The 21,844-nt window shown below is 47.8% G+C and overlaps 2 protein-coding genes across 2 annotated transcripts in view; one reads left to right on the top strand and one right to left on the bottom strand.

The window, feature by feature from the left end:
• Positions 1-899: 899 nt before the first annotated feature.
• Positions 900-13,999, top strand: CHMP2B (charged multivesicular body protein 2B). The gene is made up of 6 exons (XM_068144412.1): positions 900-1,055; positions 4,292-4,383; positions 8,360-8,554; positions 10,842-10,944; positions 11,916-12,022; positions 12,176-13,999. The coding sequence occupies exons 1-6, from the start codon at positions 1,022-1,024 to the stop codon at positions 12,287-12,289; spliced, it is 645 nt and encodes a 214-aa protein (XP_068000513.1). The 5' UTR covers positions 900-1,021; the 3' UTR covers positions 12,290-13,999.
• Positions 14,000-17,383: 3,384 nt separating this feature from the next.
• POU1F1 (POU class 1 homeobox 1) overlaps positions 17,384-21,844 on the bottom strand; it is a 13,465-nt gene continuing 9,004 nt past the window's right edge. The window contains exons 3-6 of the mRNA XM_068144818.1: positions 21,462-21,707; positions 20,970-21,134; positions 19,440-19,500; positions 17,384-17,597 (exon numbers count right to left, since the gene is read on the bottom strand). Of these exons, the coding sequence (XP_068000919.1) occupies positions 17,384-17,597; positions 19,440-19,500; positions 20,970-21,134; positions 21,462-21,707 (686 nt within the window). The remainder of the gene's footprint in view (positions 17,598-19,439; positions 19,501-20,969; positions 21,135-21,461; positions 21,708-21,844) is intronic.

Raw genomic sequence — 21,844 nt, 5'->3', positions numbered from 1 at the left:
TCTGTATTTTCTGATGTACCTCCTTTTTCGTTTTTCTTCTTAAACTAAGGTCACGATGTGTACGTAGGTAGTGACAAAGATGAAACCACAGCACGTTACCTTATTACAAATTAAGTACCGTTATTTCACACAGAGAACTGAGAAAATTGTTATTCCTTTTACCACACTCTTACATCTTATTCACCATGGGAGCTGTGATCAGACAAAGGCTTAGAAAACGAACGTGATCTCAGCTCCCCAGGTGCAGCACTGGTTTAGGGTGAAAGTCCAAAGCTAGGACGCTCCTCAACAGAAAACAAGCCCGAGTCACCCGGTGTTCTTGGAGAGGGTGGCGGAGCGCTGTGTTCAGCACACGCGTGGTTGAGCCGCAGGCCCGGCCACAAACTGACCCCACGCGTGTCTAACTGCTGCGCTTGGAGCAGACTCCTGCAGCTGCCCACGCAAGGCGTTGCACGGGGAGAAGCGGCGAGCCCGAAAGGCAGTGCGCTGCGGAATTGCATTATGTTTTAATATGAAAAATACATGAAGAAACTTAAACCAGTCAGCGGTGCCCGGAGCGGCGATTCACGACGGCCCGGCCCGACCCGGCCGCACACCACCGCCGACAGACAACCTCCCCGGGCATCCCGCGCCGGGTCCCATGCTGGTCCCCCGCGTCACACGGCCACACCACCACCCCAGCGCCCGGGACGCCTCTCCCGCCGCGCAGTATGCGCAAGCTCAAGCGCAGGGAGAATCCGTGCAGGGAAGAGAGGCGATCCTGCACTAGTAACCTCTCCCCATCCCGCAGCAGCCCCGGGCAGTAACGTCCCGGACGTTGTGGCAGGGCCAGCGGCCGCCCAGGCTCGCCGCGGGGTAGGCGGGGTCAGCCCGCCCCGCCCCGCCCCGCCCCTCGCCGGCGAAGGGGGCGGAGCCAAGCGGTCTGCGCGGCCTCGGCCGCTTCCTGGTCACCTGAGGGGGCGGCAGGATCTCGTTGGCGTGGCGGTGTTGGGGGTCCGCTGCTCCCCGTCCGGCTGTCGCCATGGCCTCGCTCTTCAAGAAGAAGACTGTGGACGGTGAGTGGGTGTAGGATCGGCGGCAGTCGGTGAAGGGCCCCTCTGTCCCCGCTGCCCCCGTACGCTGCCGGGCTCGGGGCTGGCCCCGGCCCTGGGCTCGAGGGGAACGGGAGCCTGGGGGTGGTGGCAGTGCCTGCGGGGCGGCCTCGGGCCCTGTGTCCCGGCAGAGCGAGAACTCGCAGAGCAGGGGCGCAGGGAGAGGAGGAGGAGGCCACAGCGCGGCCGGGGTGACTCAGGGGCGGCGCTGGGGCCGTGCGGGACGGCAGGGACCCCCGGGGCAGCGGGACGGCAGGGACCCCCGGGGCAGCGGGACGGCAGCTCCACCGAGCCCCGCGGCGCGGCCGGGCCGGGCCGAGGTGTGGCGCCCGGGCCCTGGTGAGCGCAGGCTGGGGGTGAGGCAGGAGGAGGAAGGTCTGTCGGCAGCGAGGGAGCAAACCAGGCCCGCAGAGAGTTGTCGGAGCCGAGGAGGAGCAGGGTGGCGGTCGGCGGGGAGAAGGGTGGCCAGGCATGGTCGCTGCGCGGCTTCGCCGCTGGCTCCCGAGGCTTTGCAGGCGGGTATTAAGTTTGCTTAGATGGTTTGGTAGTCAGTCGGCCAACAAAACGCTTGCACCTAAGCAGCGATCTCCAAAGTAAAGCCAGCAAAGATGTCCTGGGCGAGCGTCAGCCCCCACGTCGGTGTGCCCCGGGTCTGTGGGGCAGAGGCTGGCTGGCAGTTGGCCAGACCCAGAACTGCCTGGCTGTTGCGGTAGGTGCCTTGTGTCAGATCCGGTGGGTCCTCGTTCAAAAATCATGCTGTGAGTCAGTCAGTTGTATGCCGGCAGGGGAGAACGTGTGTTTTCCCCACTTGTCCGGTAGTGAAGGAAGGGGGAGGTGGCTCCAGGCTTCCATGAGTAAGGCAGATATGTAGGAGTCAGATCAAGGCTTGCTGGGTGTCTCTTGTCCAACCTGTTCGAGGAGTGGAGGTGCTTCCTTCTTGCCCCGGCCGGGGATGCTGGTGTGAGGCGTGGGAGTGGCTGTCAGCAGAAGGCAGGCTCGGGAGTACCCTGGCTTCTTCCGGCTCCCTCCCGCTGCTGGAGCAAAGCTGGCAGCCTGCATTAGGCATCACAGGGGAGCAGGAACAAGTCCTCATCGTGTCCTTCACTTCCAAGAACAACTGAAAGGGCCTGTGAATGCTGATAGCTATTTTTGGTTTAATGCTATCCTTAGTTTGAGCCAGTTTGTGAGATCAGACACAGAAATAAGTATCATGTGCATCTTTATTGCCTTCTGACAAGTACAGGGCTTGTATCTTCCCATCCTGAAGCTCCTGCTTCTCAAGCTTTCTGTGCCGAGGGATTGTTTTTCAAATAGTTACTGTAGTTGGAAAAGAAACTCTGGTATGTAGCTGTGAAGCCTTCTCTTCCATTTTTTGCGGGTGCAACTAAATTACTTGCCTGTAGCATTGTTTTCAGAATAACTTCCACTGCTGTTCTCCAGTGTGAAGAATGCAGGGTTATGCTCCATGTCATCTTTCAGCTCTTCATTGTTGTCCTAAAACGTCTGCATCTTCTGAAGATGCTTGTTGTGTAGGTCCTGAGCAGCAGCAGCAGCACTGTAAGAACCCTTTTTCATGGAGTTTGGAATATATATGTATTTAGCCAGAAGCAGCTGCTGGGAGGGGCTTACACATGTCTCCATTAAAACACCACTGAAGATCTGGAGGGTTCTGAGTCAAGCCTATTAAGGTTGAAATAATGTCAACAAGTGATGCTTTACAGTATTCTCCTTGTGGGAATGAAGAATGTGTCAAATAATGAACAATTATCACAAGCCTTAAAAATTAAGAGTGGCTACAGTGTCTAGAATTTATCTAGAATAGAATAGAATAGAATAGAATAGAATAGAATAGAATAGAATAGAATAGACCAAACCAGGTTGGAAGAGACCTTCAAGATCATTGCATCCAACCCATCAACCAATCCAACCTACCTAAACAGCTAACCCATGGCACCAAGCACCCCATCAAGTCTCCTCCTGAACACCTCTGATGATGGGGACTCCACCACCTCCCCGGGCATACTTCGGTGTCTTCTAGTGACTGCCTTCTTGTATTGCTTCTCACCTGCATCAGACTTCTGAAGGACAACAGCAGGGCCCTTTGATGATGTTACTTTTGTGGATCAGAAGAGAAAGCTCTAAACAGTTTGTGTGACAGTCTGCTCCCTTGAAATGACCACCCAAATTAATCTAATGCCATAGAGACAGATACATGAGGAGCAGACGAATCTCTTCCTAAAGGTACTGACTTCTTTCCTCTACAAAGGTCAGAGGATGTTGAGTCAGATGCAGACATACCTACCTTTGCCTTGTGAATCACATCTAAGCATGTGCTGTGAATTCTAACAATACTTAATGGCAGCTGGCATGATGGATGCCTATATTGTAAGTCATGCTTACTTTAATAAGTGGATGTTGCCAGTAAATAATTTTACAACAGTAGAGTGGAGAAAACTCCTGTGGAGGATGATGTGTGACAGCCTGTAAGCTTCTGCCTAGCCACTGCGCTTGGTGGGAAGCTTAGTTTTGCTAGAAAGACCTCCACTTTCATCTCTTGATCTTTATAAGCAACTGCTGATTGGAAGAGTTCAAACACTGTAGTCTTTATAGTCTCACTTGAAGTTGGGCTGCACAGTGTGGTATTGTTTGTGGAGGAGAGCAATCTCCAATGCACCAGGACATGGAGAGAGAAGAGCAGAACCTAGGACTTGCATCTGGGAGGGTCTTCACTGTTTTAATGGACTTGGGAGCTCCTTAACTGCTCTTAGATCTCATAGATGAGGTTTCTTAGCTGATCTGCCTGTTCAGGTTAGGTCTGACTGTTTGAGCAGTGGGCTCACAGTGAGTGTGTCATTGCTGAGTTAGGGCTGAACTTGCAGACAAGCATGCTGCGTACCTGGCTCCTGCTGTGTGGTTAAGATTCTGCTATGGTTATGGTGCAAAGAAACTTGCTAGTTACAATAGCCTTTTTGTTATGGGGCATGGGCTGTGGTGCTGAAATGTCATTGTGTTGTATACATAAAATAGTATTTTGCTAATATTTCATGTCTTTGAAACAGTAGCAGTTCTCTGATAGCTGACCTTTCGTTCTGAGCTAGAGGAGGCAGTCAAACCCACTGCGTGCCTGCAGAGCACTTAGCAGGTAAGGTGCTTGTGCAGTGCTGAAAGCTTTTACCCAGCTGTAAATATTTCCTTTTCAGATATAATAAAGGAGCAAAATCGAGAGCTGAGAGGTACACAGAGGGCTATAACCAGAGACAGAGCAGCACTTGAAAAACAGGAGAAACAGCTGGTGAGTAAACCAGGGAACTCTTCAAAAGCAAGCACGTGCCCTCAGTATAACAGGAAACTTGTAAAGTGCCAAAGGTACAGCTCAATCTACACTAACTGAACACAAAAAGTTGTCTTTCCCTGTGTGACTTTTCAGTTACTAAAATTGTGTTGGGGAAGAAAGGTGTCTAACAGTGATTACAGGATCAGAGGATGTTAGGGGTTGGAAGGAACCTCTGGAGATCGTAGAGTCCAACCCCTCTGCCAGAGCAGGACCACAGAATCCAGCACAGGTCACACAGGAATGCATCCAGGTGAGTCTTGAAAGTCTCCAGAGAAGGAGACTCCACAACCTCTCTGGGGAGCCTGTCCCAGTGCTCTGTGACCCTCACAATGAAGAAGTTCCTTCTCATGTTGAGATGGAACCTCCTGTGCTGTAGTTAGTATCCACTGCCCCTTGTCCTATCACAGCGTGCAATGGAGCAGAGCCTGTCCCCAGCCCCTTGACCCCCAGCCCTCAGATATTTATAAACATTTATTACATCCCCTCTCAGTCTTCTCTTCTCCAGACTCAACAGCCCCAGGTCTCTCAGCCTCTCCTCACAGGGCATGTGGTCCAGTCCCCTAATCATCCTTGTAGCTCTCTGTTGGACTCTGTCCGGGAGATCCCTGTCCCTCAAACTGGGGAGCCCAAAGCTGGATGCAATATTCCAGGTGAGGTCTTACCAGGGCAGAGTAGAGGGGGAGAACCTCCCTGGATCTGCTGGACACACTGCTCTGAATGCCCCCCAGGATACCATTGTCCCTCTTGGCCACAGGGGCACATTGCTGACCCATGGATAACTTTTTACCCACCAGGATTCCCAGGTGCTTCTCCACAGGACTGCTCTCTACAGTATTGCCTCCTAACCTGTACTGCTGCAGCTTATTCTTCCTTCCCAGATGCAGGACTCTGCACTTATCCTTGCTGTACCTCATCATGTTCCTCTGTGCCCAGCTCTCCACTCTGTCCAAGTCTCTGAATGGCTGCACAACCTTCCTGTGTACCAGCCAAGCCTCCCAGACTGGTATCATCAGCAAACTTGCTGAGCAGACACTTTCCCCTCATCAGTGTCACTGAGGAAGATGTTGAACAGCCTTTAACATAGGAGAAGCCTGGAACAATGTGTTTAGACAGAACAACCACATTCTTTTTTTCTCATTCCATTCTTACTATTCTCTATCCTTCAGAAGTTGGTTTTTTCCTCCCAGGCTTGTAAATCAGCAGTCTTTTGGTAACAGAAATCAATGTCAGTGCTATCATATGTGACCCTGACTTTCCAGTGGGAGAGAGCACTTGAAAAACTGTAAGCCTCATAGGGTTGTTATTTTCATTCATGTAGTACTTCCCTAGATGATAATAGAAAAACTATACCTAAATTAACATCTATTTAGAAGTGGGTGTGTGCAAGCTGCAAGTACTCAGTGATTGAATGCTGCACCTGTGTGGCAATGTGGTTGGCTAAATGGCTGTGACAGATGGTGGGGTTTGATGCATGAAGACATGCTCAGACTGTGGGAAAGGCTATGCAAATCCAGTCACACTTTCAGTAGTTACTGAGCTGTCAGGTCATGGCAACCAGGTCATTTGAATACCAGGAGCTGGGAATTGTTTCTGGAAGCCTTCAACTTGTTCAATCTAGATCAGGCATTGTTCAGTATGAAATGTTCTAACTCTGGAAGTAGTCTCAGCTTTCCTGAACGCTCAGGTCGAAGTTTTGATTGCTTACCACAACAAATTGTTTCAGAAATGTTGGCTTTCTGATGAGAAGGAGGAGGAAGTGAAATATGTCTTTGAAAAGGTTTACAGTTCTCTGTTAGGATGAGAGAATCATGGGCAACAAATCCTACTTTGCAAAGTCAGATTAGGTGGAGAAGGGCCAAGAGCTTTCCAGTTAATCTCAGGACACTTCCTGTACTTTCTTCAGGAAGTCTGTTCTGTGTGGTGGGTTTTTTTCTCTTAACTATGAATTACCACTCTGAGAACACCTAGTCATATTCATTCTAACAATACCTTGCAGTGTGCAGGCAGTTCTGTTTCAGTTCAGTAGCCCCATATGACTGTATACATGTTGATGGTTATGTTTTGTTCCAAGAGCACAACCGACTTGAACAAGGTTGCCTCAGACCTCTCTAAAGCAAATCATGTGCTGCAGCTCTTTATCCCACTTCTTAGTTGGAATAAAATAAGCTCTGTGTGGGGTTTGAGTTTTGCAGTTGGATCATCTGCCAGTGAGCTGATGGTGCAGGTTTGTATTTTGCTTTCAAGATTAGGTTATAGAAGCTACTGAAATAATCTCAGTGAGAACACCTCTATTTTCAAATGTTTCCTGCTAAAAACAGGGTGCAAACAAATCACTCCTGTCCTCCCCAATAGAATAGAATAGAATTAACCAGGTTGGAAAAGACCTTTGAGATCATCGAGTCCAACCTATCACCCAACACCATCTGATCAACTAAACCATGGCACCAAGTGCCTCATCCAGGCTCTTCCTAAACACCTACAGTGATGGTGACTCCACCACCTCCCAGGGCACCACATCCCAAGGGCCAGTCTCTCTTTCTGTGAAGAACTTCTTCCTAACATCCAGCCTAAACCTCCCGTGTTTCAGGTAGTTAAAAAAGGAGCTAATATTATGGGCATGTTATAGAAACTTCAGTTTTTTTCTGGTCTGTGTGAGCTACTTTACCTACATTTCAGGCCTCTAATGTTTGAACAGTCTTGTGCTCCTTATTTACTGATCTGTACCTGCTTAGATTAAATATTGGACGTGGCACTTGGTGCCATGCTCTAGTCATGAGGTCTGTGGTGACAGGTTGGACTCGAGGTCTCTTCCAACCTTGGTGATACTCTGACACTGTGAAAATGTTTATCACACAGCCTTTCAGAAACTACAGATTTACAGAGAAGATCCTGTGCCAATGCCCTTTCTATAGTAAAGCTAACCAGCGTCTTTCCTGGTAGTAGAGCTAATGCAGGATGTCAGTTTACACTTGCCTTTAAACCTGACTGTTTTGCTTGTTCTGGCGTCCAGTATTTACCTTTTCAGGACAATGTACCCTCTTACAAGTGCAGTTTTCTGTACTGCCAGTACACACAGTGAGGCACTTGTATTGCTGTAGCAGGTGTGTTCTACAACATCACAAGAGAGTGCTGGTCTTTAAAGGCTGCCTTTACTGCATGGTAAAATGCAAAATGTACAACTGGACATCTACAAAGAGCTGAGATGCTACAGCAAACCATCCTTAAAGAAAAGGCAAAGTACTTTGGAAAGGTTGCATTACCAAATCCCAGATCAAAAGGCAGAAGTGTCTTGCTCAAGGTTTAAACACAGGTTGCTGAGACAGATGACACTGCTTTATTGAACACTAACTTAATCCAGCTAAATTTTATGTGGGCAAACAGCTTAGAGGTGTCACCCATCCACCTTTATCTGCTTCTGCCCCCCAAACGGTTACGAGAGGCTTGCAAGGCTGAAGAAGTGTTGAACCTATAAACGCTCAGTTCCTTCTGTAGGCACTGTGGCTTGGTTGCCCATGAATGCAAGAGATCAAAGATAATTAGTCATGGCACTAACAGTTAGCTGGCCATAATCATTTCTTCACTTTGGGGTTTTTGTTGGGCTTTTGTTGTTTTTCCTGGAGACGTTACTGCCTAGTCAGATGTGGTGCTGAGTGCTCCTCTACAAGTCAGCGTGATGTTGTGCAGGAATTGAAGGCTTTGGGGAGCTGTGTGCAGCCACACTGTGACTCAGTTTTGTGTTTTGTGGTCAGCTCATTGCAGCCTTGCCTTTGTGCTACTAGTTGTGAGAGAACAGCAAGGGAGGATCTTCATGGAACGTCAAATGTCTTGAGAAAACCTGAAACGAGACGATAGTTCACTTCACTGGGAGGGCTTAATTGTAGTCTCTGTTTGAATGCAAAAGTTCTGTAGAATTAATTTGTACTTTTTCTAACAGGAGCTGGAAATAAAGAAAATGGCTAAGACTGGGAACAAAGAAGCCTGCAAAGTGCTGGCGAAGCAGCTGGTGCAGCTGCGGAAGCAGAAGAACCGAACGTACGCTGTGAGCTCGAAGGTCACCTCCATGTCCACGCAGACGAAGGTCATGAACTCGCAGATGAAGATGGCAGGAGCTATGTCAACCACAGCAAAGGTAAGGTGTTGCAAGTTCTTCACCTTAAAATGCAGCTTACAGTTGCAGGGTTTGTGTTGCTCTGTGTGTAGTCAGCCCTGCCAGTTAGCACCTAGCCCAGCACACATTCCTGGCCTGAACACCCGCCAAAAGCTTGGGGGATAAAAATCAAGGCCTTTCACTACACCAGACCCCCAAACCACGCTGCTGCAGGGTCTTGCCTGTATATCTTGGCACCAGCAGGTTTAGTGGGAAAAGTAGGGCATGTTCTGCCTTGAAATCAAGGCAGTGTGTTACAGTAGCTTTGTGACTTGTGCAAAAAGTTACTGCTTTAGATCTCAAGCTCCTGAAGAAATCTCATCTGGATCCCCTGCCATTCTGCTCTCTCTGGTGCAAGGACACCGTGCTGCATTAAGTGTCTCACAGATCTGTTGTGTGAGTCTGAAAAATCTGTGCTAGAGCTGAGTCAGGTGTGAACTGCCCCCTGTTTTCATGAATGGATACATGGGCACATTGCTTTTGGCAAGGAGGATTGTTCAGCTTGAGGTATGGGAAACAATATTAGGCATTATTGTAGACGAGCTGTGCTTCTGCACAGTCCGAGTGTTAGGTGCCAGTTAAACACGGTAATGTGACACAGCTTGGTGCAGAAAGCAGCTACTGCTGAAGGCTCTGCTGTCAGGTATCAGCCATTCCGTCACACAGAGTTGTGGCTCTATAGCAGCCTTTCCATCCTCACTCACCTGCAAGGTGGGGAGCAGCTTGTGTGACTGTAGAGCTGAACAAACCAAACAGCTTACTCAGTAATCCTGCAGCAGTGTGTCATGTGAGCAAGATGGCCTTGCTCTTCAATTATTATGTGGTTAGCTTGGTTTTATGCATGAGATGTCTTAGACTCAATTTCTAAGAACCAAAGTGTCACTGGACTGATTATGGAGATTACCTCAGAAAAAGAAATGGCAGTGTTTGTACCAAACTAACCAGCATCAGGAAGAGTGATGCCTTGCAAAGCACAGCAGGCATTTCTATGGACTGGTGTGTGTAAAGTTACTGGATAGGGAGGTGCTGAATGCTTGGGGTCACTTTTCAGTGCATTCTTTGCCTTACCAACACAGGAAGCTTAAAAAAGAAAAATATTCAGCTGTTCATTTTGAAACTTAAAAACTATTCTTAATCTCACACAGCCATCACTGGTAGATATGCTACATCATCTGCCTCAAAAAGCAAGACAAATACATGAATGCAGAGCTTCCAAAGTATTTTCTACATACGTTTTAGCATGTGTGGCATTAATTTTAGCCATAGCAAAGCCCAGTTAATAGTTACCTACTTCTTGCAGTCATATGTCTGACCATGATTTGCTAAAGATCTATAAGCTCCTTATCAGTTCAGTGTTTTGATATCCAATTATAGTTCAGGTGAAATAATTTTAAAGAACCAACACCCTCTGAGTCCAGCACAGCTTTCTAAACTCAAATGATGTGACTACAAACACAGCCTTTGAAATTCAAGTAACATTAGAAGCATAATACATTACCACTTAAAAAACTCAGACAGGAAGGCAGAAAAGCTTCTATGCAGCCAGCAGCAGCTGTTGAGCCTAATAGCATCCCCTTTAATTAACCAACTCTTTCATCTTCTCAAAGATAGACTTTGTTTGAATTACTCCTATCTGTGTTTAGGTTTTGACATCCCCTGAGAAATATGGTAGCTTGCTTCATAGGAAAGAAGTATTGAATAGTGGTGCCTGCAAAGGCAGTGCTGCACGTGTGGAGTAAACCAGGTGAAGTTTGTCACACTGTCAGTGAAAGACCTCTAGCCCTTAGAGGCTCACCCTGAGCCAATATGAACACTTCAGTGTTGTGCTTTTCAGAGACCAGTAAAATTCCACTCAATTATGAAAAGACCATTGCAATGTGATGTGTGTGCTTTAATTGGGGGGCCAGTAAACTGCTGAGCAAAACCTGCAGCCATTTGCTTCTCTAAGGTGCACAGAATGCAATCCTGTCCCATTCTTGTCATGTAGATCAGGGAGATGTGTCCTGGTGTAAGGCCAGGAGAAGTGTCTTGGTGTGAGAAAGATGCATACGTTTAAAAGCACAGCTGCCAGGGTAGTAGGTGCCAGTGTTGCTTACTAGGTGCAGGCTACACTGCTGGTCTGTTGTGTATCTATGGGAGACAGAGGACAAGGAAAGTGAAGTTTGGGCTGAAGGCTATTCTGTCAGAAAGGTCTTACTCCTTCTTCATGTCTCTGTTGGTATTTGCTGATGTCTTACTGTGTGATTAAGGGTTTTTTCAATATTAATAGACAATGCAAGCAGTTAATAAGAAAATGGATCCCCAAAAGACACTGCAGACTATGCAGAATTTCCAGAAGGAAAACATGAAGATGGAAATGACTGAAGAAATGAGTAAGTTCTGTGCTCAGGGAGCAGCTAACTGCAGCCCACAGTGCTCTTGAAAGGGTAGAACCAGTCTGGCAATACTGATGCTGGAAGCTTTGTTTCTATAATTAATGAAACTGACAGCAATCATGAAGAGCACACAAGCAATTGCATGTGGGAGCAAGGAGCTTTTCAGTAGCTCCAGGGACTGAATCTGGAATCTGTTCTTTCCCATTGTCAGGCAAGACACACCCCATACTTCTAGAAAGAACATACTGGAAGGGAAGAGGCTTTGAGACCAGTTCAGAGCCTCACTGGCATAACTGCCCATTCTATAGTTGATAGTTCTGTGTGTACTCTTTCATCTGGGACTGGACACCCTTGACAATCTGAGCTGTAGGTATATGGTGCCATGGGATGGCTTGCCTTCCTTCTCTGACTTGGGTGTCAAGTTTCTTGTTTGTGGTTGCATCTTCCCCTGCCAGCAAAATATTACCAAGCTTCCTGCTGCTGCCAGCACAGTCTCCTTTCTATCCTAATCCCTGCCTCTGTGCTGGCTGTAGTAACTAGCAGGGACTCTATTACTGCTGAATAAGATATGAACACCTCAAGTGTGCAAGACTGTGTTGTTGCAGTTCAGAAATTAACTGAGTAGTTAACAATTTTGAAACGTAGACAAGGGAGAGGGAAGAAATGTATTTAGTTTCTTATGGAACTCTACAAGGTGGTTTGAAGAAGTGTTAAAATCTGGTCAGGAGATAGAGCAACAGTCTCAGTGAATCTCAGCGTTGTTACAAGAGCAGTCATGCCTTAGCCTGTTGCTGCAGCAGCACTCTCAGGCTGTGCAAGGCTGAGGTAGAAAGCTTCACTATACAGACACTTCCCGGTGATGTCTTACACAGTGCTATTACTACTACATTCTGGGTGGGTAGGAAGATGGTACTGGCTTGTTTTGGTAACCTTTTTGCTTAACACAGTGAATTTTCCTTTATTTTAAGTTAATGACACTCTGGATGATATTTTTGATGCCTCTGATGAAGAAGAAGAAAGCCAAGATATTGTCAACCAAGTGCTGGATGAGATAGGCATCGAAATCTCTGGCAAGGTATGGCTGCTTGGGCCCTGCTCATGGCCTTCCTCCCCTTCATTCCTGTTTAGAAACAGATTGCTCTAGCAGCCTTTAACATCCAGTCTAACTCTAAAAGTGAGCTGCTTGTAACATGCTGTTTTGACTGAAGAAAGCTTCTGTCTCTTCTAGATGGCCAAAGCCCCATCAGCTGACAGAAGTTTGCCATCTGCATCAACATCAAAAGCTGCTACCATATCAGATGAAGAGATTGAACGACAGCTCAAAGCTTTGGGAGTTGATTAGCTCGATGGCAGTGTGCAGTCTGCCTTCTGATTGTTCATCTGCAGACAGATGTAAAAAGTGCAAAAACTCTTTCAATGCAACTGATGTCTATGGGAACTCTGAAGCTTCAGGAATGAGAGCTTGAAGTTGGCAATGAGGGAAGGACAAGGGCAGAATATTCTTTGTCAATCTACAGGGAGGAGTGCACTTGGTGTGCCCAGTGCGTGGAGTCCTTTTGAGTGCTGGACCAGCCAGGGATGTAATTCCAGTGATAGATTCATTTATGCCTGATCTGAATATGTCTTCTGAATTCAAAGCTTCCCTCTGTCTCAGTTCCTGATCTCTCCTTAGGACTGGCTACTCTGTGGCTGGTGTGATGCCTCCTTGGACAGCACCTATAGAGCAGATGTGATTTTTCTAAAGCAGTCACCATAGAAAATCTCTTAGTCTGTCAGCTGAGCAGAAATGAAACCTTCCAACTTCCCAAGATACTTGGAAACTGCTTTCTTTTGCTGAGCAATAGGCTGGGAAGCAGCAGTTGCAGGCAGAAGGGAAAGGCGTTCTGTTTGTCTGGAGCTCCTGTGGCGACTTTGGGTCGGTCAGGCAGTAGCTGGTGGCTGTCCTTGCCAGGAGGCAAGGCTGCAGTCTCTCTGCAGGCAATCTTACAGGAAGATATCTCAATTTGTTAGTGAATTTTGTTGCATGAAAGGCACTGATTAAACTCTCTTGTACTGTAACATAGCTGGTTTCAACAGAACTGCTGTGCCTTTATGTATATAAACCTTGTACCATTGTGGTTCTTTTCAGAGTGAGTCTTTGAAGGGTGATAAAGTTGTAACTGCGATGGCCTCACAAGGCACCATGGGGAGACCTCTCTGCACGCTTGATGGGACTCGCTGCTGAAGTTCAGAAGTGCAACTTGTGCACTTGCAAAGAAGACATTTGCCTGGAACAATCCCTGTACATATTCTACAGCATTTCTTAATGAAGATAACTGTGCATAACTGTTCTGTTCACTAAGGTGCATCTGATCCTTGCGAGCAGCTAAGCTTTGGGAGCAGTGTTGTGTGAAAGCACTCGACTAAACACCGTAACACAAGCGGGGGGGGGGGCTGGGAAGGGTTTTCTGTGGCCTCTTAACTGCATCACCAGGATCCTAACTTTTAAGTGGAATGCATTTGACAAATGAAGTAAGAGCTTTTACTACTTAAACAGATGACAAAGTCTGAGATGCAGTTCCCAGATAGGACTTACCGGAATGTGTAGTTTCTCAGCCCTTACTCTGCTGGAGGTTATTTGCCCCTTAGCTGTGCTGGTTTAGTGGGGCTGTTCACTGAACAGACAACAAAATCAACTTGGCTTTATGAAGAGAGAAGCAGGACACCTCCCGAGAGTGAAACCGGGGTGACTGTGAGGGGGCAAACTTGCCTGCTAGGGGAAGGTGTAGCAGGAGACAGCCTCTGAATCTACCGCTGGCACACCGCCTGCTTCTTAGTGAGGGCAGCAGAGAAGGACAAAACATAGTTGGGAGTTCATCTATTTTTTGACACAAAATTGAGGTGTCCTTTCTGTTGGCAGGAAGTGATGGGCAAAGTGTGGATCAGTGAGGTAGCAGGTAGGAAGGTGTAGCTTCATCTGTTGCATATATCTGATGGGAGGGGAATTTTCTCTTTGCTTTTTCACAAGTTATTTTGTAAAACCCTAATAAAACAAAAGGCTTTTTATTCCACAGCAGCTTTGTCCTCTGTGAGATGAGCATGAAACTTCTGCCTCTTAGTGGGGTTTCCTTGCACTCCTGGCAGCCTATTTTGGGCCTGTGGATCTTTGACTTAAACTCAACATTCACTGAAAACTTGATCGAGTTTGTATTTCTCTCCCTGTGTGATGGGTGCCCCAATGCTGCTCCTAGGTGCTGAAGGAGAAACCACAATGTGAAATCAGTTTGGTGTGAAATGTTGCTGATTGGTTGTATTTTGGTTGAACACTGGGGCTCATGTCCTTTCTGAATGCAGTGTGCACTTTGTCCTTTTAGTGACTGTCAGTGTTTGGCATATTGCTGGTATGAATTATCTTTGTCTATGGGGCCTTTGGTGAAGAAGAATGGAGGCGTGGGTTTCCAGTGTCAGATGCTGAAGTAGGGCTGCTGATGGTAACAGCCTGCTTCTGTTAACTGTTGGCTCTTTAAGTACTGTAGCTCTAATCTGTATGAAAAACAGGAGCAGAGTGAGAAGTGTTGTAGGCTTGCAGGCTTACTTGGTTGTATTTGAGTTATAGTTAGTATATTCTGTCCCCTGCTTGGAAACAACTTTGTCCTGAAAAGCTCTTAGCACCCTGAATTTAAAAAGTAGTTTTAAAACCCTACTGAAATGTTAAACTCTTTTATCCTTGCTGACACCTTAATAGCAGCTGGGTCTGGAGGTCCTCTGTCCAAGAACAATATTGTCCTTTCACACATACCTCAGAACCAGTCTTTTGGGGCAGGCCAAGACCCATCCCACCCAGAATCTACTCCACAGGTAGCCATAAGGAGTACTCAGTAAAACAGGACAACAAGGTAAACAAGGATGACACTTGGATCATGGAGTTGTTAGGGGTGAAAGGGACCTCAGGGCTCATCCAGTTCCAAGCCCCCTGCCATGGGCAGGGACACCTCACACTACAGCAGGTTGCTCACAGGCACATCCAGCCTGGCTGCAAACACCTCCAGGGATGAGGTTTCACAGCTGCAGTTGCAGTGCCTTAAATCAATCCCATCCAGCTTGCTCTTCTTTAAACAACTTTGCTTCAGTTTGTGTTTGCATGGCAGTGCCTGGAGGTCTGTCAGTTGGGGCTGCTCCCTCACTGAGACTGCTGTCATTCTCTTGCAAGGAAATGCACCTTGTGTCTCGTTTTACTGTGCTGCTGCCATTAGCCTTCACTTGTGAGACTTTGTGTAAGACCAGAAGTCACAATGCTATGGTAAGCCTGCTCTTCACTTAACTGTTACAGCAGAATTGACTACAGCAGCATGATGCACAACTGAAAAAAGGCTTTCCAAAGCATCACCTGGAGTACAAATGTGTAAGAGTACTTTATTGGAGGGAGGGCTGGCAAGTACAGCTTTACATCATTTCTAGGAAGCTGTGTAAGGAAATAAGTTGAATACAATTTCTATCAAATAGTAGTCTCAAGACACATGCCATGGGGTCACACAGCATGGAAGGTACAGGAGTGCCTGCCACCACCTTCACTGACTCCCAGCCTTCGTGTACCTGCCTCTCGTCCTTGGAACGTTGGTGAGGGGTGGGTACAGGTAAAGCAATGCATTCATTCATCAGACTGTAGTTTCTTTAAGCCCAGGAAGCAGATTTCCATAGCTGAACGTGCCTGTTGTCACTGTAGCAGATTCCAGAGAGAATTTCATGTAGGACAGAGTGTGCTTGACGTGTGCACACTGCTGCCAAGTGCTCTCCAACATTAACCTGCTGTGGCTTCCTGTGGCCTGTTATCTAGACATCTTCTAAACCATCAGGTCTGCTTGATGGGAAAAACCAAGTGTATCTAGACATTGCTACTTGCATGTACTCATCTCAGCCCTGCCAAAGCAGGGAAAAGTGCATATATGGTAATGGACTATCCTCATAGCAACGAGCAGGGCTGAGGAGAGGGGCAAGCTATCCCTGGGAGCACTAAAGCCATTAACTTGGTTCCTCAGTGCCTGTCTTTCTGATGGGTGGAGCTCTGGCACTTTATTCCAACACCCTCATTCTGCCCTCTCCCCCCCGCCATTATCTCTAGGTTAGAGGATGGCAAGGGATTATTCTCGGTGGAGTGTAAGAGAGTGGGAATATGCAGTGTAATAAACACTTTGTGTAGATGCTTGTTTCAGAGCACAAGTGCCTTCTCATTTTAGCTTGGCACACTGTCTTTGGTGTGACTATGCATGTACTCCATCAGACAAAAACCACACTACAGAGAAAGCTCAAAGTAACCAAACACCTGATAACTCTCTAGTTTTTCCCCCTCAAGTAACAAACGTGTAAACTATATCCCAATTTCTATAGCTAAGTCTGTCTAAATAAAACTTTACAGCATATAATAAGTTGGCAAAAGTTGCTTTTGATAACAAGCCTTAAAGCCACATCTTCTTTGCACCCCTTTAAGGCAGTAAAGCATCACCTGCAGACAGCATGCGGCAGGACGGCTATTGACACCTCTGTACTTAAGGGTACTCTAAGAGTACTCTGCCGCGATTAATGACAGCAGTTATGGCACCTTTCTAATGGCTCTGTCTTGAACTTACCCAAGGGGTTTACCTGAACCGGTTCACTCAGGTATGCAGCAGCTTGGAGCAGGTAGCTGCGTGTGAGCTGTGCTTTGGGAAGGCAGCTCTGTAGCTGGCATTCTTTTACCCAGCTCACAGATCAAGTGGCACAAGATCTCAGGGCTCTGTCCCATCTGTAGCCACAGCTACCCCTTCAGCAGTGTCACTGCTGCTTGTTTAAGGTCACTTACTCATTTTCTTTTCTTCTCGTGCTCAGTTTGGCGAGTTCACTGCTGGGGATGGGACCCTGCCGTGTGCCTAACAGCATACAATCTCGGAAGGGTTAGCACAAGTAGCTAATTAGTGCGGGTTAGGAATATAGCACAGGCTCTGGCATGCAGAGTAAAGGTCTTTCAGAACTGCAGCTGCTGCTACCAAGCTTTGTAACCTTTCTTCACATAGGTACAATGCAAGGGCTTAGCTTCCTGACGCTTGGAGTATCGACAGGCAGCTCTCCATTAACCATTACATGTACTGCAGGGGGAAAAAAGACACAGTGCAGGGAAAGCACAAGAGGCTGGGCAAAGCATTTCCAGTTGAATGATGCATAACAGACTCGTTGCAGTTAAATGGAGACCTGCAGCTCCTGAAATGCAAGCAGCAGCATTCAGCTGGATTCCAACCACTGAACATTAACACCCTATCTTCCACAAGGCACTGCCTGTGAAGCCGGCTGGCTTGGCAGAGGCACACCTGGGCTACTGAGCTCGCTCTTTCTTCTTTTTTTTTCCCCTCTTTTTTTTAAACCAACAAACTATTTACAACACTTACAAAAAGCAACACATAAATCCACCTCTCCCCATGGAAAAGCTTCACTGGCATTCGTGGTGCTCCTTGATAACAGCACTAAAGGTGTTCTGGTGCAAACTTGTCTTCACTCTTTTTTCCCTTTGTCTTCTGTTGCAAAACCAAACTCTCACAACTTCTTTCTCCAGATTGAGCCCCTCAGCCATCCTCATGATTTCCTGAGAAGAAGGTTTACTTTGTTCTCCAAAGTGCCTTTCTAGGGCTTCCTTGGCAGCAATACTGCATAAAGGGATAAAATTTCACCTTTAAAAACGTTTCTGACATGTTCGAGCTTTCACCACCAGTTCAAGAGAAGGGTCAAGCAACAGCGCTGGAGGCAGTGATTTGGTTTGTGTGCTCTTGTTGTGTGTATAAAGGGAACTCTTTGGTACACTCATTCTGTGCTACCATCAACAGCATGACACCTTGTAGAAGTTCAGCATGGAGTAATTGAAAGGCCAAAGTACAACCAAGCTTGGTTCAATCTCAGTCATAAGAATGTTTTATGCTTCTTGCTATTCTCTGGGAGCTACAGCTGCTAACTAGACATGAGTGAGACCACAAGAACTGGAGTAAGCATGACCACCCATTCTGCCCCAGTCACAGCAGTGTCATAGGAGTTCAGCAAAGTCACATCAGCAGGGTTACCTGCTTGGGGTTCACAAAGTGTCTCAAGTTCCATTACTTCCAGTTTGGGAAATACTGTGTATTACATGAAGTTTGCATCTCACTTTGTTACAGAGAGGGTACTAGAGCATTACTGGAAATCACAGAGATTATGGCAATCTGGTTTAGCACAATTTGCCTGGTTGACAGCTGCCTGAACATGAGCCAGCAGTGTGTGCAGGTGGCCATGAGCGCCAAGGGCATCCTGGCCTGCATTAGGAATAGTGTGGCCAGCAGGAACAGGGAAGTTGTTCTGCCCTGTACTCAGCACTGCTTAGGCCACACCTTGAGTCCTGTGTCCAGTTCTGGGCCACTCACTTTAGGAAGGACATTGAGACACTTGAAGGTGTCCAGAGAAGGGCAACAAGGCTGGGGAGGGGTCTGGAGCACAGCCCTGTGAGGAGAGGCTGAGGGAGCTGGGGTTGCTTAGCCTGGAGAAGAGGAGGCTCAGGGGAGACCTCATTGCTGTCTACAACTACCTGAAGGGAGGTTGTAGCCAAGTGGGGGTTGGTCTCTTCTCCCAGGCACCCATCACGAGAACAAGAGGACACAGTCTCAAACTGTGCCAGGGGAAGTTTAGGCTCGAGGTGAGGAGAAAGTTCTTCCCAGCCACCGTCCCTGGAGGTGTTCAAAAAAGGATTGTTGTGGCACTTGGAGCCATGGTTTAGCTGTCATGAGGTGTTGGGTGATAGGTTGGACTTGATCTCTGAGGTCTTCTCCAACCTTATTGATTCTATGATTCTAAAGACTGCCTTTAGTCCTCACAGTTAGCAGTGAGCAAAGTTAAGTGGCTCAACAGACAAAATAAGCGCAGTCTTCTGTCTTTTCTTACTGTTAAAAAGGATTTCCTTTACGTCTGTTACATGGTCTCAGAAAAGAGAGCATCCGCAGCCCGCGGGGTGCCGACAGGGCGCAGCCGAAGCCGGCTGCAGCAGCGGCTGCCATTCCTTTGGCCACAAGAGGGCACCGCAGGCACCGCGGCCGGAGCGTGCAGGCGCTCTCGTTGCAGAGACACAAAGCATCTGCTGGAGCTCTGCTTAGCTGTCTCATTGGCTCATCTGCCACGTGTTGCTGCTCTTTCCTTCACAGGGCTGGTTTGAAATAGTTAGCCATGCTTCAGAACTACCTGATGAACAGCACGATAGTCTGCACACACCTTATTACTCAATGTATCTATAGACCTGTATGAAAATGTGTTCTCCTGTGTTGAAAAAGTCTTTCACTGAACAAAGCATTGCATTCAGAGCGAACTGGGACTTCCGGAGGGCCATGCTGCTGTTTTTCACCAGGGTGTTTCACAATACTGGCACATTTTGAACCACAAGCTATAGATATGGTTACAGTTTTGAATCTAAGCAGAAAGCAGCATCTTAGCCAAAGTGGCTTCTGCTGTGCAACCCCCTAAAGATGCAGTACCTGATGGTGGTCCTGCGCTTCCTCTTCCGCTCATTCACTCCAATTTTTTCATTGTATAAAGCTGCATTAAAAACACAACAGAGCCTGGTAGTTACCTTCCACAGGGAACAGAAACCAAGTGCAATTGGCTACAGAAAAAGGACAATGGGAAGTTAACAGATAATGCCACTGAATGAAAGTGGCACAGCCCCCAGGAGTGTTCCCTGCTCTAAGATGGTTGGTCAACCCTAAGCACTGATGTAGGATGGGCAGGGACTGGCTTGGGAGCAGCCCTGGAGAAAAGGACCTGGGGGATGCTGGTGGAGGAGAAGCTCAAGAGGAGCCAGCAGTGAGCACTTGCAGCCCAGAGAGCCAAGCAGAGCCTGGGCTGCACCAAGAGAAGCAGAGCCAGAAGGGCCAGGGAGGTGATTCTCCCCCTCTGCTCCACTCTGCTGAGACCACAGCTGGAGCTCTGGGTCCAGTTCTGGAGCCTCTGTGCCAGGAAGGATCTGGAGGTGCTGGAAGGTGTCCAGAGATGGGCCACAAGGATGATTAGAAGGCTGGAGCACCTCTCCTGTGAGGACAGACTGAGGCCTACCTGTGGCCTTCCAGGATCTGAAGGGGCTACAATAAAGCTGGGAAGGGACTTTTGAGGGTGTCAGGGAGGGATAGGACTGGGGGGGATGGAGCAAAACTAGAAGTGGGGAGATTGAGATTGGATGTTAGGAAGAAGTTGTTCCCCAGGAGGGTGGTGAGAGCCTGGCACAGGCTGCCAGGGAGGTGGTGGCAGCCTCATGCCTGGAGGTGTTTGCAGCCAGGCTGGAGGTGGCTGTGAGCAACCTGCTGCAGTGTGAGGTGTCCCTGCCCATGGCAGTGGGCTTGGAACTGGATGAGCCTTGAGGTCTCTTCCAACCCTGATGATTCTATGATTCTAATTTGTTTTACTCCCAGACATAAATTCTTACAAGCAGAAATGATGAGCCACCAGTAAAGCTACAAACAGCACTGGCTCTGAGCCTATGTACCTGCAGAGCCGTATTTCAGGCCCCTGCTTTGACGTATCCTGTTCCTCCTACCCTGCAGGGTATAGTCTAGAGATGGAGTCCATTTCCATACCCCTTAGATACTTCACCCTCTTTCTTGGGCCCCAGGCCCATTGTCCTAGTTCAATTAAAACAGAACAAATTCTGTTTGATGATTTGATTTCAGCTCAGTGTCTTCTAAGTAAACTGCACTTTCTGAAGTTAAGGACCTGTTTGCTCAGACACCATCTGCTTCTAGTAGTGATAATGCTCAGTGTTTCTACTTAGTACATGAGGAGAAACTCCTTTGCTGTGAGGGTGAGAGAGCAGGCAGCCCAGAGAGGTATGGAGTCATCTTCTTTGAAGTGTTTCTGTGTGGCCTGCCCCAGGGGATCCTGCTCTGGCACGGGGATTGCACTAGGCCATCTCTAGAGGTCCCTTCAAACCTCTAACATTCTGTGATTCTATTAATCCATGTATATAAAGCACTCTGGTTAAAATCAGTATTGAGAGGACTGAAATGCTCTACCTCCTACTTGCTCTGCTTCCTCCAGCCACTTGGACAGTATTGATTTCAGCTTGCATGCATTCTTGAAGCTCAGCTGCAAGTTCTCAAACCGGCAGATAGTGGTTTGGCTGAATTCGGAGCCATGCACAGCAGCCAGCGCTTCTCCCACGTTGGTTTGTGTATAACCTGCCAAAAGCAAAGAGGAAAGCATCACTTTGGCGGTAGCGTTACTTCCTTGAGGTGCTTACCCTCTGCTGCTGACTCATGAGCGGTGTGTGCCTTCACTGTCCTCAGGACAGGCTTTCTACAGAGGTCTCTATGCTGACTCTGAGCTCACCTCAGAAGTTCATTAATTCTGTGCAAGCCCTCTAGGCATAGAGAAAGTTTGGCAGTGCAAGACAGGACCAGAACTATGATCAGACAACTGCAGGGGCTAAACCATAACCCATTTGGAAGCAATGAGGCTTTTTCTGGGCTTGTTCAGTCTTTGGTTCACAGACTTCCGGCACCTACCCAGCTTAATTCTCCGCAGCTTGAATTCGTTGGCGAATTTCTCCAGCTCCCTGATTTCAGGGGAGTCCATCTCTGCTGGCTCCTCAGCAGCCTTGCTTTTCCTGCGGAACTCCTGCTTGAAGTCGGCAGGGGGCGGATCCTCCGGGAGCAGGGACTGGTGCATGGCTGTGAAGCCGTGGCCCAGGGCACACGAGCTGGTGGTCAGGGCATGCTCCGGGAATTTATAAAGGCAAGGGGTCAGGCTACCTGAGCAACACCAGAGTGGGAACACAGTACAGTTACTCCCTACCACAGCACACTAAAAACATGCTTTAATAACCTCATAATCCATGACATATCCAGCAGGGAGGAGCTCTCAGGAGATACAGTCTGCCTCTTGTCCA

Source organism: Melanerpes formicivorus, unplaced genomic scaffold, assembly GCF_026170545.1.
Source record: "Melanerpes formicivorus ecotype bairdi unplaced genomic scaffold, bMelFor1.0.p_v2 SCAF_11, whole genome shotgun sequence".
NCBI classification, from domain to species: domain Eukaryota; kingdom Metazoa; phylum Chordata; class Aves; order Piciformes; family Picidae; genus Melanerpes; species Melanerpes formicivorus.
Note: the sequence above shows the minus strand (reverse complement) of the source record. Positions and strands in the feature narration are given on the sequence as shown.